At 32.1% G+C, this 21554-nt stretch overlaps 1 protein-coding gene across 3 annotated transcripts in view; it reads left to right on the top strand.

Annotated features, from left to right (window-relative positions):
- The window catches only part of LOC127832024 (neprilysin-4-like), a 73386-nt gene that overhangs the window by 27149 nt on the left and 24683 nt on the right, over positions 1-21554 (top strand). For 2 of the 3 annotated variants that reach the window (XM_052357161.1, XM_052357160.1), the window contains exon 2: positions 16301-16403. In XM_052357161.1, coding sequence (XP_052213121.1) covers positions 16345-16403 — 59 coding nt within the window. In that variant the 5' untranslated portion in view covers positions 16301-16344. Of the gene's footprint in view, positions 1-1771; positions 2183-16300; positions 16404-21554 lie in introns of those variants that run through there. The other variant, XM_052357159.1, reaches the window with a different exon arrangement.

Raw genomic sequence — 21554 nt, 5'->3', positions numbered from 1 at the left:
GTATAGCAAAACAAAATATTGCCGTTCATCCGATTTTCATGTTATATTTTTAGGCTTAATTGTGTTGTCAATACCTCTTTGTTGTAATTGCAATGATACTGTGAATGAATGCATATTGGTCTAGCGGTGACTTGTGGTTGTTTTTTGTGTGCTAATTTTGCAATACAGCAATTTGCATATTTCAATCCAAAATAGTGAAACAAAATGTGTATTAAATCATGTATTTAATTGTCATTTATAAATTAAGGTACGAATTATGCCCCACTTCCAAATGATCATGTTTCAAACCTACTTACCAATGCACTCTTGTAGTATGGTTGAATACAAATTTGGGCTAATAGTTTTACTGATTAGAATTTCACTTTAAATATTAATATGCGACAATTTGCCACAATATGAATTTTAAATTTTAAACGTAAATAAAATTTGCTTACGGCGTTTAACTTTAATGTGAGCATGCACACTGTCTCTTATATCCATTTACTCTATGCACACTCTTTTATTAATAACTTAAAGCGTATTCTCTTAATGTTCAGCAAGTGAATGGATTGGTTGAATGATTGATCATAGATAGGTACACAATTTCCAGCTATTTTTTTACGATAATGCCCTTCGTCTTTGATCTGTCAAGCCAGGATTGTATCGTCTTTCGTAACTTTTATAACGCATATGTTTTATCGACCGTAATACAATTCATTGTTCTGGAAAGGACGGTCAAATATGATCCCACGTTTACCGATATGTTTGAATACGTGATGAATTAATACCAATGAAAATTATGTGAACAGATACATTGATAATGACCCAACACTTTGATTCGCACTACCAAAATAGTAAATCATATCATTGCACATTTGATTTCGCCAGGCAAACTGTACGCAAAGCTTTAGGGGTGTGGTGGACGACAGCGTGTAGCACACCTGACGTACAACTGAAAAATATGCTTTCTAATAACATGCTCAACAAATTGAGGTCACAAGTCCAATACAACACTGATGTTTTGTTAAGGAAGAGAGTCTATCAAGAAAGTCGGACCTTCGAATATTTAAGGAAGGACATCATTCTCCTAGCAGAGTTGTCGTCCGTGCCTCATGTAAGTGAATGTAATGAACCGCAGTGTAAGAGAGTGGAAGGAAATGTGTCGTTTTCGCCCCCGTATACATCCGCCTTTAAATGTCATTTCTAGGGAATTAAAACGGTTTACTTTATATCGACTTATTAGTCAATGGTTTATCAGCAAAATAGTCACATTTGAATGGGCATCTGTTTTACATTTCTTATCATATAATTTTGTTAGTGACCTGACTCGTATTTAATTAAAGTTAAATTAAAATTTTGTGGTTAGCGATGTTACATAGGGATTGATGACATCTATGAAACATACATACAAGTTATCATGCAACTATAGCGAAGAAACGCGCATCGTCAATATATTTATAACTTTGTTAGGTTTAACGTTGAGGAAATCTTTTTCTGACATCTTTGGATCAGATTGAAAAAGTTTTTTTGTGTTTACTGTAACTCTGTTTCTTCAAATACTTTTTTGATGAACATGTTCAGGCATAAAAGCAATATATAAGTACACATTCAGTTTAAATATGACAGTTATCCGACCACTAGTTTATTTTTATTTAGCAATACAACGAACCACATAGGTTATTGAATACATGTATTCCAGACCTTTTTCTCATCGCTCGTAGATAACCGAAAGCAATATATTTTCGCTTTCCTTCTAAATTCCCTATGGACTTATCCATGTTGATCCGCGATACGCCAGCTCACCGCAAGAACATAGATCATCGTTATACAAAGAGAGCACATACATTATGTAGGGATTTCGATGCTAAAATCCAATACAACCGCTAAGTGCTAGTGCGGCTCGGGTTATTGTCATTGTGTATGGGCTGTATATAGTGAAATAGATTATCTCTAATGGTATTGTATACCGACTTGACTTCAATTGATACAGCGATTTCGTGTTGCAAGCTCGTGTTCAGATCTATATTGATATTCAACATTTTGATAGAGACTTTTACACCGGATTTCAATAGAAAAATATCAGTATTAAGGTGTTACGAACATATTAAAGAAGAACATTTTATAAAAATGGGAATATTTTAAATAAGACATGGATAAAATTATGTGAAATGGACATAATCAAAGTGTGCTTTAAAGCTTATTCGTAAGTCTATTTTCGCTCTAATTCATATAATTTTGCTATATGTAATTATGCTTTTAATTAAACATAGTTGTCTTTAAAAAAAATCTAAATGCAAACAGTCTCTTAAATGTTGTGCTAGCCATATATAAATATGGCTGATGTTGTTGCTGTTATAGTATGTGACAACTTTAGCAAATATCAATTAGCGCATGTGTTTATGTTTCAATTGCATTTTAAACTAGAATTTGCGCGGAAGAGGCCGACGCGTATCCCCACGCCGCATTTTTGACACAGGGGCGCCCCAGGGTTGGTAATGGGGCTATGCATAGTTGAGATTGACCATATTGTCATAAGAGATGTTCAGTATAAATTTGAAGTAATTCAATGTAGAATGAAGAAGTTAATGTAAAATAACCAAAAAATGAGTGAAAATATATACTCTAATTTCGCCTCCTCATCCTGCTCTCCTAACAAATATAATAATGAATCAACTTCACTGTAGTCAATTATGTACATGTCATCCTAATTGGAATGACTTATGAGATGACTGAACATGCTCTCTTATAGCCAACCGTCTTTCTTCTGTTTTGGAAAAGTTATGTTTTGAGGTTAAATGGTTGACTAAATAGTAGCGTCTCAGAAATTTTCTATCGTAATCTTGTACCCAACAATGAATATGTTGAATTTCATGTCTGTCTTTGATGTGACTGTTCAAAGTCCATCTTGCTTTCAATTGTTTCTCACATTTTTCCCACTTGAACATTTTAACAGATTTTCAGTAATGAGTCTAAAATTGTTATTGCACAAATTGAAAGTTTCAGCCCTAGATTCTTGAGGCTATATTCCATGAGTTTCTCATGCTTTTTATGCTTGGCTGCATTATATCTCTTCTCTCATATACAGGTGTCCCTTTGCGCTAATATTTTATATACCCTTTTATAAACATTAGATTGAGCTTAACCATTTCACAGATTAGTTAACACAAACAATTGAATACTAAATACATCTCTGCGCCACTACTGTGTAACTCAATGCGCCACTTTGATTTATTTAAAAAAAATTATATCATTTGGCAGGCTATTTACTTACCTCCCTTTAAAGCTTATTACTTCCCTTGGATTTGATTTTTACCTTTGACCTTGAAGGATGATCTTGACCTTAACCTTTAACCACTCAAAATGTGCAGCTCCATGAGATACACATGCATGCCAAATATCAAGTTGCTATCACCAATATTGCAAAAGTTACGGCCAATGCACCATACCGGGGGCATTAAAATAAGTGAAAATCTCTGACCCGGCCCCACCCCAACCCCCATAACTTTTGACTCAGGGGTCAGATCAAAATTCCGTCACTGTCACCGTCGCACATATGCTCATAGCTACCAAGTAAGTTTCAAGGTTCTAGTGCTAATTGTGTAGGAGGAGCAGGTTGCCAGGACGGACGGACGGACAGACGCACATCAATACAATATCCCCACTTTTTCTCTGAAAAACGTGTGGATAATGATCATATAATGCGTTTATGTATAAGAAACATTCATTTGCTATTGCAGTCTTACTTTAATTGTGTTATCTTCCATTTCAAGCCATACAAACTCAACATTAATACAATAGCTGCCTGAATACACATAGCGTTCTAATTTATGTAACAGTTGCGTTTTAATGCGAACTACAACATGCATATTTTTATTGTACAATGAACAATATTATAGCCAATTTAATATAATTATGCCTACCTTTTTTCCATGATTGATGTTTTGAGAGGCAATATATGCTTAAGTTTAGTATAAAATTAACAAACATGCCCTCAATAATTTGCCAGCAAACAGAATGTTTAACGTGCCTATTATTAACACCACGATAATTATATCATTGTTTCTATGAGCGGAAGAACTCAAATATGCACTCCACATGCTATAACATGTAAATTCATATATATATATGCATATTTGAGTTCTTCCGCTCATATATATATATATATATATATATATATATATATATATATATATATATATATATATATATATATATATCAAAATGAATGAATTTTCTATTTCTGTTAAATGACGACGAAAACTGTCGGATTATTAAAAATTTGCTTTATTTTTGCAATTTCCGTATTAAGACATTTTTTATTTCTAGAATCATTTTAATTGTACAATTAATTCACATATTTGTACATACTATACATGTTACTCATTTATTTACCTATATATACTAACTAATTTAAAGAAAATCCCGCTTAGGTAGATGTTTGATAGGCTCAAATTAATATTGTGCAACTATGGAGCTCTGATAGAGTAATTTGATAAGATAACTGTGAAGTTTCCGCCCTGTGTCAGAAAATATTTACATATTTTAACAACATTGTTATTTCATTTGACATTTTTCTGGAGTTTCTTTATTCCTTAAATTAGTGCTAACATTTGCAAAATACAATATTTAACACAAATTTCTATTTAAAGATTTACCAAAAAGATTTATATTTTTCTTTTTCCAAATTCTATTTTTAAAATCACCGAACTGCTCTGGCTGAAGATAGTTTCAAACGTAGGACTCAGTCTGGAAATATTTTCTTAATTATTTGTTTTTAAACTTCATGTGTGCCACACGAAATACTCTAAAGTATATGATCTTGATTGAATTACTTAATTAAGTATAATGATTTAATTGATAACTTATTTGAAATAATGTGTATTAATGCTAAATTCTAGACCACTTGCGATATTAAAACTACCATATTTAATCGCTATCAAGACCAACTTAACATATTTTTTTAGGTAGTGATTTTCTAAATAGATTATGTTTGTTATTAAAATAATTGTATTTCTCAAACATTTCTCATATGATCAATAAAGTGCTTTGCCCAACTGAATAACAATCTAAACTTAATTAACATATTGTCTTCTAACAAGTTTTATATTCGAACCTGTATTTGATATAAATATATTGTGTCATAAATTTTCAGAATATTCCCATTCACTTTCAAAGGATTCTGAATTATTTTTTTACATTGATATTCCTCTTAAAAATGTGTCAGAATTGTGTTTTTAACAAAACCATATCAGACACGAGGCTTACTATCAACTCTACCAATTTATGTTAATATACGTTTGTCTAACATAAATGCTTAATCGTCATTTATAGGTTGCGTTTAAGAATGTGTCCCACTGACTTTTAACTGCGTATTTATTTTGGCTATGACATGTAGTTCAACCATTAACCATGACACACCGAGATTCAATTATGCGACAATGTACTGAACGTTGGATTTTTTAAATTGTATTTGTGAGGTACGTTTTACGGCTTTAATATAAAATGTGAACATGCAATATATCTCGTGATTGCATTTGTTGCATTTGCACACTCTTCAATCGTACCTCGCCACATGTCCAAGTAATGATTTGATTTGCGGGAATTATTTATCTTAGATACGTTTACAATTTCTAATCGTTTTGTAAACAATAAAGGTCTTCTTTGATTGTTCAATACAACAAACCCTGCTGGTTTACAACTCCATCTTTCTCGGTTTATATTGCTTATATTGTAACTGGAACGTGTAAGAAATGATTGCTCTGTAAACGGAGAATAAACATAATCTTACTGTGTTAAAATATTTTGAATTAGATTTGAGGGAATTGGCAATAATATAATCTGAACAGATACAAATGTTAGAAATAAGCACTACAACTCGCTCTACAAACGTACGAATTCGTGTTTTTGTACATAACAAGTTCTATGTTTAATAGAATTAACAGAATAATAAATGATGTACTTACACAAGACTGTTAAACAATCATATGTTAATCGAAATATACTTTCATGAACATAAATGGACGCTGAAATTCATGGACCTTATGCTAAATGTACTAAAGTAATGAGTCTCCAGAACATATCAGTTAAACATTCTTGAAAATGTCCGCTAGTCTTTGTATGTCTTTAAAAGACAAGATTTTATCGTTACCCATTAAATTGGAAGTGTTCGTCTTTGATTAACAACTAGCCATTGCATGATAAAATGGTAATCAAACAGAACAAGAGTTAGATTGTTTTTCTGCGGCATTGAAATGTGCCGCGAGTACGTAAAATTGTGAGTCGAAATATATTTCGGTGAAGCGCGTATATATATCAACCTAGTTATTGCAATGTGTTTGTGTTTTAAGATCTTCAAAGCTATTCTTTTGCATGATTAAGGTTAAAAACCTCTTATTGTTTATTGATATAGCCATATATTAGTTACGTGTACATGTACAGGTTACTGAAATACATTATTTTATTGAAATGGTCTCTATTTGGTTGCTGTCGGAAAAAAATTTAAAATTGTGTTCCATTCCCCTTTAATGTCAAAATTTAAGCGCCAATAGCAGGATCAATATGATAATATTCTTCCTGCATGTTTGCCATTTGAATTTTAAATTTTCAATATATCTCCTTTGTCTTTTGAGTCCTATTTAACAAACTGCCATATATAAGATAACTAACCTGTGTTGTTGTCGTTTTATTTGAATATAGTTACAGTGAAGAATATCATTTAAGGACTTTCGTTACAGTAAGGTTGTACTTTATTTTAGCGGTCTCGTTTTGTCACGATAGTTAAACCATTTATATAACAATCCGGGTTTATTATTGCTAAATCTTAAATATCGGAATGTGGACTTTATGAAGATTTATCTCATATTTATGATTCATATGTTTTATTTGTTAAGTTTAAACAATTTAACCGGTATATTGACCAATTTGTTTTATTTATCTCTTTTGATAGGCAAATATCACACTTCATTCTTGCTTCCTTTTTTGTAAGTTCAGCATAAGTCCAACCAGGCGCCTGTCTTACATTTCTGACAAGTATTTGACAGGCCTGTCACGATAAGCTCTCCGGGTAATGAAACAGGAAGCTTTGAGATACATACGTTGTCGTTTGCATTAATCTTACTTCGATATGAACCGCGCTTTGTGAAAATGGGGTTTACTGCGAGTTTTTAAAGCCTCGTCCCTGATTAGCCTGTGCAGTCCGTACAGGCTTATCAGGGACGAAACTTTCCGCCTAAACTGGATTTTTGCTAAGAAGAGAATGTCTTTAAACGAAAATTATCATAAAATAGGAAGGTGTCGTTCCTGATAAGACTGTGCTGACTGCACATGCTAATCTATGACAACACTATACGTATATGCATTAAACTCCCTTTTCACGGAGAACGTATATATATATATATATATATATATATATATATATATATATATATATATATATATATATATATATATATATATATATATATATTTAAGTTTCAGTTCTGAACACATTGGTCCTGCATTTAGATTTCCAAGATAACACATTGGTTCTTTACAACGTTGCAAAAAACTGAAATAATCATTGATTTATATTCTACGTGTGTTCTACAATGATACTAAACCATTCCCATTCAATGTAAAAGTATCGTGAATTATTTTTTGATTTTGATATTTTTCTTAAGTTTTTATAGTCGTATGTATTTATTGGTTACTGTATTGCTTGTGATGAAGTTATCAGGGCATCTCCTTGTCTGCAGCCTATTTCAATAGGGAAAACAAAAAATAAGTAATCACACTGAGAAACAGCTGACTATAAAAAAATATCAATGTTGAATCCAACGCTTTTTATATGGACTAAAATAACTTAAATAACAGAAAAAAGTGTATTTTGTACAAAAGAACACGACAATCAATCGAATATCTTTTCAAAGTATGTAAAAGAAGTAAAACCGGGATATCATTTTCTTCGGTATAGTGTATAGTATAATGTCATAAATTAACCTTATATTTTCCCCTATGTATCTCGCTTTAGTGAAACCAGTCTGTCCGTTATGACTTAACCTGCCCATAATACTTATTAGCTATACTCCAGAGACAATTTTATAAAGATAATATGAAAAAGTAATCGGGCGCAAATTTCGAATAAAACGCCTAGATTTATTACCCTTTGGTGACGTTTTTGTTGTGTGTTTTTTTCCAAAGGTCACAATTGATGGGAGTAACCAAAAGTGGTTACTTTTATTTGTATTGACCGTTCCATGGCGGTTCCCTCAGTTTTGATGATTGTTTTTGTATGATGGGTGTTCAGTTTTAAAAGTAGTTTGCAAAACAAGAATTGATTTCCTGATCAAGTGTCTGGTGGTTGAATGGTCTTTATATTACGAAGGTTTCTTCGACGAATGTCTTTGATAAAAATGAAGAAAATAATATATACGAAAATAATATAAACATGAATCATAAATATTGTTCAATCGTATCTATAAATAATTGAACAGTTAAATACTTGAACAAAAACGCATGATGGCGTTTGTGATATAGGCTTTATATATTTATGGAATTAAACATTATTTATTACTTTCAGCTGGATAAAAGTGTTTCTAACAAAAAGCTAGATCTTATTATTAAGCGTAAAAATTCACGGTAACATAGTTAAGAGGATGTAGAAAACAAGTAAAGCAAATAATGGTGGATATTATATCTAAACATTTAAATGTAACAGTAAAAACAACACGATGTTTAAAGGAAAACTAAATTCATAAAAGGTTATACAGTAATATAGAGATTTACATCAATAACGGTATTATTGCTTTCTAAAATTACAATCAAACTTAAACTGCAACTGCAGTTGTGGGAAGAAAAGAGCTTCTGATAATATCACAAGATTATAAGTCGTGAGACCAGTTGCTACAAGAGTAAATCACATAACAAGTACTAAACGTACAGAATTATAAAAAGATAACATCATCATGCATCGAAAGTTCAATATAGGAATAATACAACTATAACAACTTAATCATGGGTGATTTTTGTATTATATCAGCTAGTCGTTTATATGTGTCAAGTGACCATATGCCTTTACGATGCATTTAAAACACACCAAACGTCTTCAATAACTTAAATAAAAAACAAATAAGAGAAATGTGTGCACAGATTTAAGAAATTGCTATTTTTCTGAATATCTTTTCTCTCGGAAATGTCCCGTTTACGAAAAAATTATAATGTGTACAACTTTAAGGATAACGTATAAGTATCACAATTGTATGAATATCGATAATTACAAAATTTATGTTAAAGTTTCATTTTCATATTTAGTTATACTTCTCATTATTATATCGTATTATAACTATACACACATTCTAAAGTTTTCAATAATATAATATGTATCTAGAATGACCTTTGTACCTGCTTCCAAATTGCGAGTTCGTGACTCAGACATGATATTATATGTTGTATACGCATTATATGAATCCAAGTTAATGTAAAAATGTTGATAATGCAATCTACAAAGATTAAAATATAATACTAAAACAGACAGCAGCACTAGATTTTCTATTGAAAACGGTCTTTTATTGATGGCAAAAATACACTTTACAGTTTACAGTATAAGACATAAACATTTGTATAACGCGATTTAATGTGTTAAACTGGAAACCTCACAATAAGTCTTGACACAATGCACATTCTGTATCGTTCAGGTACAAAACGAATAGAAAAAAGAGTTCGTGTATACTTATTCATAGAAAAATGTACATCGTTCTCGCCAAAATAGTGATCTTAATAGTATCTTAATAATGCCAATGTACTACAATGTTTAACAAATTAATTGTGGCAATAAAAATAAATCATTTCAATATTAATTTCGATTAACTTTCGTATTTATAACATGCATTAATTACCATATAAATTCAAAACACAATAATTCTTAAAATACGGACACTTATGATTTGAAGCAGTATTATACTTAAAATTTGTTAATTAGATGTAAAGTAAGAATACGTTTGCATGAAACTTTCACTCAACAAGACGTCTGAAATTCATCAAGAAATGAATAAAATGTAAATGCACATCAAATTGTCTGTGCTCTATCAACAGCTCGTTAACAAATACAATCAATTCTGATCTCGTAGAAATCAACTCATATTGCTTTGACGCTGTCAAGTATTTTACTGTGGTCTTGGTCTCTTGGGGATAATACAATAATTCCATAAACGTGTCAAAAAACGGAAGCAATTATCACCGATGAAAAAAAAGTGTATCTTTTGCCGACTGGTGTGACAGTCAGTCTTCCTCAAAGCGTTGTCTGTGTGAAACGTTCGTTATAAAGTATAAAGTGTTTCATCATCTTTGACGTGTTTTCGATGTATGTGGTCTTAAAATTGACACGTATTGGTTTATATCGTCGGAAAGGGAAGCGCAGAGAACAGGTTAATTTGTCATGTTCAAAGACATTCTGAAAGTCACTTGATCCAGAATGTGTGATGTTTCCTATATAACAGTATATTAGAAAGAACGAACGAATAAATATTTAAATATTTTAATTAAATTCCTATAAGAAAATTCAAATGTTTATCATGCTTCGTTGAAGCAGAATTGCAACTACGCAAGGCACGATATTAAAACTGATCTGCTCTTCTAGTTTCTAGCATGAAAATGTAAAAAGAAGAAATTATTTCGAAAATGCAAAACGGAAATATGCTGTACTCCCATAGAGTCGTCCACGAATCCCGTATCTTTATTGGTATCGTGGGCATAATAAAATTATTTCCGTAACCTGTCAATTAACACACACACACAAACGACCGCTAGACAAATTGGTCTTTATTGGAAACAGGAATGACTCGACCACAAAGCGGTGTTGATACATATAGTGAGGCCATACCGTGCGAACAGTTTTCTTTATGACGATGTATCCGTCATTGTAAAATTTGAGAGTAGCTTGTGTCAGATTTGAGCTGGGTATTTCAAACAAATATTACATTACATATTCAGTTTTCGATTATTGTGTTGTTGCAGTTAAAACCGTAATAAGAACATCAAACCTCAGGAAACGTTCATCTTCAGATTGTTTTTGCGTTTGGCTTCTAAAGCTTTATCTAGTAAGCATAAGCGTATTTAATAAAATGTATATACTAGTATAATATAAATCGTGTTTCTTAGAACAATAACATTTTACAATGACATTCATTAAAAGATCAAAACGCGTTTTTGCTTAAAGTATTTTCTAAATTATAGTGTATGAACACTTGTAAATATACACTTCGCAAGCCTTCATTGATGCTATTGACGCCAATTATAACATCAATTAGCAAACAGTATGCCACTAAAATCACCCTTTTTGTTTTATAATGTTGAACGTTTTACATGCGTGTGTAGTAAAACATACCCAACCAAGTCTGCAATTCATGATTTATTTTCATATAACGTTTTGTTTCGAAATGAATTATCAATTGTATGTTTTCTTTTAAATACTAACAATTATACATATATGTGCTTTTCTCATACACAGTTAATTAAAAAAAAACACGGTAATGCTGAGTTTTATGCACAAATATGGACAGATTTAGCTTCGTTTAAGTGCAAAAAAAAATCCTAGGATAGCATTCATGGTTAAAACATCACGAATTACATGTCCTTAGTTCGTGATAAAACGACATTTAAGGTCGGTATTGGATGTTAAAGCGGGTATATACGATTTTTATATGTGCTGAATTGTAAAATATTGATACAAATATGTTATAATAACACACAATATGCAAGAAAAATGATACATTTAAGACGAAGTTCATAAAATACAGCAAATACAAATGAGCGCCCCGAGCCGATTGTGACGAAGATAATTCGTAATTATTTTCCTACAATAACCGATGCATTCGTCTTTTTAGTGAGTGTTCGTGTGTCGTATGAATCGATATCGCTGCAGGAATTTCAAATGAACCGTTAAACTAAATTTAGATTCACATCGTACATGCATGATATACATGCTGGCGAATTCGGCTGTACAGCCTTTTTCGATTTCAGAATTAAATATCTGGCTTATTTAGCATTTTTCGAAACATGTTCTTCTTAACTTTTATTTTAGTTTATATTGAAATATATGTATCATAATTTTTTTACACGTTTTATATTAATTAATAAATATTTGACAAAATCGTATATACCCGCTTTAATTAAGAATGTGAATCTATCAGGTTCAGTGCGTCTTACGGTCAGATCATTATCAGGAAAAAAACTTTCTGGTCAAAAGTCTTGTCTGCCGGGCGAGAGAGTTTCTGTACGTGACAAGAGGCCATGTTATGTCAAAAAATTCATACAAGCTGATTTAGATCTACGTGAACACGTTCGAAAAACAACATGGTTTTCAACTATTTAAAGAAGTGAAACTTCAGCTGCTCCAGTAGTATTGCATTTCTAGTATGCATTCTTTCGTTGTCCTTTATTGATCATGTTATAGTTATCATCTAATGTTATCGTTGTCTGAAATTATATTTACTAATTAATTATGATATTATCCTTCTTAAAATGTTAAACATAGTTATTTTATCACGATGATTTACTAGTATTTTAAAATTTAATTAACTTTATTTTCTGCAAGTACAACACCAGATTAGTTATTTAAATGTTTTCTTTCCTTTTAAAAGTTCGAAAATTACAAAATAATGAATGTCCGTAAAGATTACAGTTCTTAATGTAGTTTGGATACTTTTACCTGAAAATGTGTACACTATGTGACATACCGTTTATTTATCGAGTTCATGTGTTTTGTTCACCAGCTTAAAGTTCTCGTGCTTTAAGGGGCCCTTTTTACAGCAAAATGAATGAAATGACAACGAGCGTCAGTTTTTATACTTGCTTTAAGAAAAGGAAAGTTCTCATAATTGTTTATTTAAGTGATGTAATTTATATGTGATCACAAAGCTTTATTTATGCAGCACAAATATTGTTTAACGATTGTAAGTAAAAGAGTATGCATCCAATAAAAGTAACATTAATACTTAAAATCAACGAAAATTTCGTACAATATCTCTTAAAATAAACTTAACCAATTTTACATCAGTGTTCCTAATGAAATTGCCGAAATTTCATAGCCAGATATGGTCTGGTAAAATAGATGTTTGTAGATACAAAATGCTCGTTTTTATTTATTTGTGATACACATTAAGTGTGCCACAAATAAATAAAAACGAGCATTTTGTATCGACAAAAATCTATGAAAGCATACCACATCTAGCGTTGAAATTGTGGCTTTTGCTATAGGGGGCACTGATTGTTTAGGTTATTACTTTATTTTACGGAATACTTTACGAAATTTTCGTTGATTTTAAGCGTTATAATGCTCGTCTTTATTAATTTGTGACCACAATTAATTCCATTTTAATTTCCCGTGAATATATCTATTCATACGACACACGAACACCATATTAGTTTCATATGTCCTATGAATAGATATCGTTGCGGGAAATAATAAAAACGAGCATTTTGTATCTACAAACATCTATTTTACCAGACCAAATCTGGCGTTGAAATTTCGGCAAATGCCAAAGGTAACACTAATTTTTCACTAATTACGTTAACTTTACGAAATATTGTACGAAATTTTCGTTGATTTTGAGTAGTAATGTTACTTTAACACGAGTCTTCTCGAACTCCAGATTGTTTAATCATTATGATCCATATATTATTTGACTTTATCTCAATCATGATTAATGTCCGCACTCTGATCAATACGACCATGTATTAGCACATATTTTCAGAAGTTAAAATAACCAAAATACTTTAGTATGGTTAATGTATCGGCGAATTGTAAGGCAAATTTCAAACATATACACTGTGAAAAGCTATAGGAATTGACAATTGACAATTTATGTAAAAACTTGTTATACCAATCGAATGTATTTTGTATTTGTTTTTTTAACGATATGTTAGAATATATTTGCATTTTTACGTTTCAAAGCTATGCACCTTTTAGGTACAAAAATGTGCATTCAGGTGCATTAAAACACATGCACATATTTTGATAAATTACACAATATTTAAGACTTGAAACTTCAGGTTCGCAAGTAGGAGAGAAACCTTTATGTAGCATGTAGTCTTTAATTTATTGCAAGCAAGCAATTACCAAACAGTGCCATACAGCTTGCAAGCACCAGACACAACATACAACCATAAATAAACCTTATAAATACTTGGGGTCAGTACTCTTTTCACCATATGATTTTGTTATAAAATATATTTGTAGTTTTTATAAAAGATTGAATAACGCATACTTGTGAAGTTGTTATTTATTTGTAAAATAGTACAAGTCAATCATTCATCATTTGTAATTTTCACAAAATACTTTTACAAATAATATCAAAAGGAAAAAGCGAGCTGCAGATATCACTGTGAAGTACTAGTACCCTCTTTCCAACTGTTGAATTGAATCGTTGATTTTACTTTTACAGGATCCTGTTTGAGACTAAAAATCGTACTTGTTTCTCTGAAAAATATATTGTTTTATAACAACATAACATCATTTAAATCTTTCCAAAATATGTTCATAACTAGAATAAGAAAAATCTACATAAGACCACTTTAACTTAATTTTAAATGCTCGTTTAATCTATATAGATTTATGTAGTTGATATAAATTAAGTCATTATAGCATGTTTCCATTTCTAAATAAAAATATTAACATTTGACCCAATCTTTCTGTAGTCATAGGAACAATACTGCATATAAATGTCACAAGGAATGTAGGTTAAAAACACATAAGACAACAACGGTATTGACGCTTTCAGGGTATAAAAACCCATATGGAAACTACAGGATTGAGGGTTTCATAGTATAAAACCCATATGACAACTAGATTTTGAGGGTTTCAGACACTATTCATAATAACTGTGTATTTTGCAGAAATGCAGCTACACAGATGTGAGAGATTCGGCAATACATCTGCAGATGGTGTTTGCGTAGTGAAACCCTTTAAGATTATCAGATGAGAAATTTTTATTAAACCCGCTAGTTTTGTATTAAATATTTGTATATATACTGTTATATACAGTAAGTGACCACTTTCATTAATATATATACATGTAGATACAAACAAAAAGAATACACGTCATTAAAACACACACATATATTCAATTCATCGGGACGTTCCAGCTTAATAAAACATTCACTGATCTTAGATGATAACATTGCCGTGCAATGTCCTTGTAGTGTTGCTGTTGTTGTTAGGCTTCCTAATATCACTTCTCAGACAGTATGTGTCAGCTTAAACTGCGGAATACGGATACATTGCTCCGATGTCTCATTTATACGGGCTTTCCCATTTGTGGTGACTATTGAAAACAAAGCAAGAAATTAATTAACTATGTGCTTCTAACAAAGAAGTTTCCATATTCTTTATATGTGTTATAGTTTGTGTGAAAGGTTACTGTTAATGGATATTTTGAATGAAATGTGTTTTTGAACATGGGAAAAGGTATATTTAATTGGATTGTTTGTAGAAAAGGTTTGTTATGGGTTGTTGTTGTTTTTCATCAGAATGATATAACGTTATTTAATCATTTTTGTAAGTAATATAAGTATCATGTGTTTTTGTTGTTATAAGTTGTTAAAGTTAATGTTGTTGTTTATGATGGTGAGCATCATTTTGGTACCGATTGCGTTGGGGTTGTTGTAATCTTAGAAGTAGAAGAGAACAAGTAGAGGTAATAGTACAATATTTCGAAAAATAAAGTTTTCAAATAACAAAATCAATGTTCATTATAGAAATAGCCAAAATGTCAACCCTAGATGTGATCTAGTAACATAGTTTTAACAAGATGCAGATGCTCTTTTTTGTTGGACAATACATTGAACACATGTTCATGTACCAAGTAAATGTTCGTGCGTCGTATGAACAGATATCGCTGCAGGAAATAAATATGGAATATGTGCTACAAACAAAAATAAAACCGAGCATTTTGTAACTCGCGACATCTATGTTATCATACCACATATAGCTTTTACATATTGGCTTTTTCTACACGGAACACTAGTTTTGTATGTGTGTAATTTATTTTACGAACAAGTTTGCGAAGCATTCGTTGATTTTGAGTATCTATGTTATTTTAACCCATTTATGCCTAGCATCTAGAAAAAAGGACTTGACAAACAGCGTAGACCCAGATGAGACGCCGCATGATGCGGCGTCTCATCAGGGTCTGCGCTGTTTGCTTAAAGGAGTTTCTGTAAGAAATATTCTAAATATAGAAATAAATATACTAACCATCCTCAATTTTTGAAATAAATTGATCCAATTTAGAAGGATGGGAGAGTCCACTAGGCATAAATGGGTTAAAGTGATGTCTTCTGTTTTCAGCATCTAGAGTTATTCAAGGAAATGTGGAAAGTGAAAAGGAAGCCATGAATGGAAACAGTAAACATTACATGTTGGCCAATGGAGAGACGGTAATCACTTTTGAGTAAGTAAAGGCGTTAAATACAGACAATGTTCACAAATGCCGAGCTTAAAAAATAATAACAATAATTTAATGCATCAGTATTATTATTATAAGTAGTAGTAGTAGTAGTATCAATTATATTATTATTATTATTATTTTTTATTTTTTTTTTTATTATTATTATTATTATTATTATTGTTATTATTATTATAGCGGATTATTTTTTTTATAATATTAAAGAACATTTATTTTTTTCTATTGTTATTGTTTTTCCTCACAGAATATTGATACACAAACCTTATATTGCCGTACAAATGTAAATAACCCGTGTATCTGTTGTATAATACGCCATGCATCAAATGCGCTTCATTTTACAAGACCGTATCTATGTTGCACGTATGAGACCCGTTGTGTACTTTCGTCTATGCGCACTCCAACTAGGCGGACTCTAACTGTTAAATCCAATATCTAGGCCAAAGGTTATTAGAGACGCCCATCTTTATCATACAAATAGACGTTCGCCGTGAAGCTTGGCTTGGAACGTGCGAACAATTTTCTGGCATAATATTTAATTACTCAACCATGGCTGCATATGATAATCCAATAGAAATAAATTGCATCCAATAACAAAACAAACACGTGTTTAAGATGTAAGACTGATAAAACGGAAATACGGCCGAGTATAATTAACTGATAATACAGACGTCACAATCCAAAAGACTAGAAACGTATGCATCAACCCCACAAGATGTGTCTTCCTAGTCTTGCCAATTTTTAGTTTTAGTAAAGTTTTTTATGTTTTCACAAAATTTAGCTATTTGAATTTACACACGGACTGACACGGCCGCAATTGAACAAAATTTGTATCGTGTCATATTTAACGTAGTTTTAATTGTCCCATCAAAATACTGTAAGAAGAATGATTACGAGCTTTCTTTGTTTATATGAATGTACTCATCCATCATCACGAATATTCAGCACGCAATGCCAAATATTTTCCGTTTAAAAACCAGATATTATACAAATTATTATGATTTTACAAAATAATCATATAGATTAATAATTAAATATAACCGTCCCACATAAGACTTCATAAATATATAGTATACTTATGCAGACGTTAGTTTAGTTTTAACCTATTCATTAAAGCCAATTAGCAACGAAAGCGAAAGGCTTATTTAAAACGCTCTCGAATCCGTTTCCTTGGCCTAGAACCAGTATTTGGTGCCTATGGGGGAAATCTAAAAAAACGCTCCAACAGCTGGCATCGAACTTCCCAAGCGGACACCTTTTCCACTACGCCACAGCGAATTGCATTAGATTGAGTGGTATTAAATTTACTATTTCTTAGCGAATCGCTGCTGCATAGTATGGTTGAATCGCTCCGATAACGTTGCATACATGCCCAGTTTACAATAAATGTAAGCCTTGCTCTAGGAAAACATGGCCTAATGCGATGCGCACAGGCTGTCAAAGACGACACTTTCGGCTTTTATCTCTAGGAAAACATGGCCTAATGCGATGCGCACAGGCTGTCAAAGACGACACTTTCGGCTTTTATCTCTAGGAAAACATGGTCTAATGCGATGCACACAGGCTATCAAAGACGACACCTTCGGCTTTTATCTCTAGGAAAACATGGCCTAATGCGATGCGCACAGGCTGTCAAAGACGACACTTTCGGCTTTTATCTCTAGGAAAACATGGCCTAATGCGATGCGCACAGGCTATCAAAGACGACACTTTCGGCTTTTATCTCTAGGAAAACATGGCCTAATGCGATGCGCACAGGCTATCAAAGACGACACTTTCGGCTTTTATCTCTAGGAAAACATGGCCTAATGCGATGCGCACAGGCTATGAAAGACGACACTTTCGGCTTTTATCTCTAGGAAAACATGGCCTAATGCGATGCGCACAGGCTATGAAAGACGACACTTTCGGCTTTTATCTCTAGGAAAACATGGCCTAATGCGATGCGCACAGGCTATCAAAGACGACACTTTCAGCTTTTATCTCTAGGAAAACATGGCCTAATGCGATGCGCACAGGCTATCAAAGACGACACTTTCGGTTTGTTTAAATGAAGTATCTTCTTAACGTAAATGACGCAAAGTGTCCTCTCTTACAATGACGCAAAGTGTCCTCTCTTAAAATGAGGCAAAGTGTCCTCTTTTAAAATGACGCAAAGTGTCCTCTCTTATAATGACGCAAAGTGTCCTCTCTTATAATGACGCAAAGTGTCCTGTCTTATAATGACGCAAAGTGTCCTCTCTTATTAGCCTGTGTGGACTTTACATGCTATTCTAGGGCGTTAATAACGCACAAGCATCACGCATTAAGTCCGGTTTTCAAAAAGCGCGGAGAAAATACACAAAGCTTGAGCAGTAGAATAATCGCAAACAGATCTTAGTCTCTAGTGTGCGACGAGTGACAAGGCAAATAAATCTATCACACAAAACACGTACAAATAAAAGAAAAAAACGTATTCAAGTAAAACCGGGCTCAATGCAATGGAACGACCAATTCAAAACATATTGGGGTTTAAATCGGCTAAATAACATCCGAACATCTCACTGGTCTACGTGTTCTCATTTTACATGTTACTCAGTAATTAATAAAGGATTCTGACATAAATTCAATCTCGTCATAGTTCAAGAAATACACATTCTGGCCAATAACATATTAGTAAAGGATACACCACTCACGCCGGGTATGCGAATACTTCGTTTACGGATGGCACTTCACTAACAGAGAACAACAAACGCCACGCGCTAGAGGTAAGTTCCTCTGTTTTATTTAAAGTTATATCCTAAAGATTAGTTTTTAAGACAAGACACATGGTCGAGTTGATAAATGGTGTATCCTTTTGTATTGGGAATACACAATTTCACGGAAGAATGGAACAGTTTTGCCCAAAAAATAGAAAATTTGATCGGAAAACAGCATAAACTGGATGAACAGTAAACATTTTAACAAAATAAAACTACTTAGAATTATTGAAAGAAATTTTTTGCTATTCCAGCATGTAGAGTAATCACTGTGCTTCAAATACTGAAATTTTGATAGCATTCAATGAAATATAAACAAAGATAGTACATTTTGTAATAGGTGGCATACATAAAGTTGCAGTCACTTTGTTTACCGATAAAGGGCACTTCAGATTACGGAGACTTTCAACAAAGCGGGCACTCTAATAACTGAGTTTTATCTTCTACCTCAAATGCATTTATTTATATAATGGCTATTCATACGAAACATTTTTAAAATATATTTTTCAAAAATCACATGACTATTAATTTATACTATGTTTATTATAATTGCAATTTTCAAATAAGATAATATTTATTATTATATAAATGTGTACGGATAATGCGAATCAACACAATCGTGTTTAATTTTACTTATAGCAGGGCTCTAGATAACGGTAGTGAAGGGGTCTTTATGACGCAAATACACATTTGTTCTTCATAAAATCCTATGTCGGTTGTGCTTATTTGAATCGTATCATCAAGACGATACTTATGCGTAGCAACAAAATTAAAAAGAGAATGGTAAAACTCCCTGTATTTTGAGCCCTGCTTATAGGGAGCACTTCCCTTTACGCAACGCTAACGTTTGCTCGAAGTGCGATTCACCTGACCCTAAATCACTGTATTGGTTGAGTTTTAAGAATCACGGTTAAAATTAAATCGTAAAATCAACTGATTCTGGAAAAAAAAGGAATGCGTACATAAAATGTTTAAATGTCATATTATGGAGTCAGTACTTAGTATACCCACACAAACGAAGTTTAGGGTGCTATATTGGATAGAACTTCATATGCAGCATGTGTTGTGTTTATATTAAAAAAAGACGGATATGCATAATTTTTACACCACTATCGTGTGATTAAATCAACCCCGCCCGTTCTTTTATTGCTATTTTCGTTTATTGGCATTGAGCCAAAAAGTTCCAATAGAATTTCGAACCTGCATCGCTGCTGATATTAATCTCTGAGAGGCAGTTTAAGCAGAGTGATTATTCATGACATGCTATCTAATATAAAAGAAAAAAGCCTTAGTACCTTCATTTGGACATAAAGATAAATGCTTTAGATCAACCGCTTAGAACGTAATTTAAAATATATGGTCATATAGATTTTACTCATTAGACATATCCAATTTGTTTAACATTTATCTTTCACATTTATACCAAATCATAATCATATTTCAAAGGGATAAGAACATGCTTCGGTTATTCGTTTTTTATTTGCGTACTAAGTACACACATTTTTATTTATTGCCTGCTTACTTTAACAGTATTCCACAGCGAATTCTGCATTCTTGATTTAAAAAATACGAGTGTGTTATATCTGGAAAAAAGTGTCTAGATGTCAGAAAACGAAGTGCCATTGTTTTTTAGATGATCGGTAAACGAAGTGCAGATGAAAAATGTGCATGCGACTCTTAAAACATTTGAATTTTCTCAAATACATTAGTAAACTAAAATGTAACATGTTGTAACATTACTGGATATATTGATCTTTTATTTCGAATAGTAAGCACGTTCTTGATTTATTTCCAAGTATGTTTATTTTGTTTAAATATGTACTGATCATTCAATTCATGCTGATTATCGATGAAATTTTATCGTTTTTTTTTAAATAATTCACCGTTTTTCCGCGAATTTCTTTCTTCGCAATACGAAGTGCTATACCATTAATCACCCAAACAATGTTCTGTGTCTAAAAACCAAATAAACAGAACATAAATACAAAAAAGCTGAAGAACTCACCTCTCGCGCGTGGCGTTTGTTGTTCTCTGTAAGTGAAGTGCCATCCGTAAACGAAGTATTCGCATACCCGGCGTGCCACTGGTGAATTGACAAAGGCAATGCCTTTAATAAGATCTATTAATAAAATGAAATTGCCCTTTGAAATGTTTAGTTTAATGCGTCATTAAGTATGTGCATATGCTATAAATATTTTGGTTTATTGTAACAAGAACAACAATTGACAGTAGGACGGAAAATAATTAACAACATGTTTGTTTTTTTAGAAAGCCATGGCTTTTTGTTTGACGGACTTGTTGTATAAAAAGTTATGTACAACGTTGTACAGTATTTAACCTTAGAAGGCATGGTTACAAATCCAAAAGGTTTTGTATACCATGTATACCAGGTTTAATAGAC

The sequence above is a fragment of the Dreissena polymorpha genome, chromosome 5 (genome assembly GCF_020536995.1).
Source record: "Dreissena polymorpha isolate Duluth1 chromosome 5, UMN_Dpol_1.0, whole genome shotgun sequence".
NCBI lineage: Eukaryota > Metazoa > Mollusca > Bivalvia > Myida > Dreissenidae > Dreissena > Dreissena polymorpha.
Note: the sequence above shows the minus strand (reverse complement) of the source record. Positions and strands in the feature narration are given on the sequence as shown.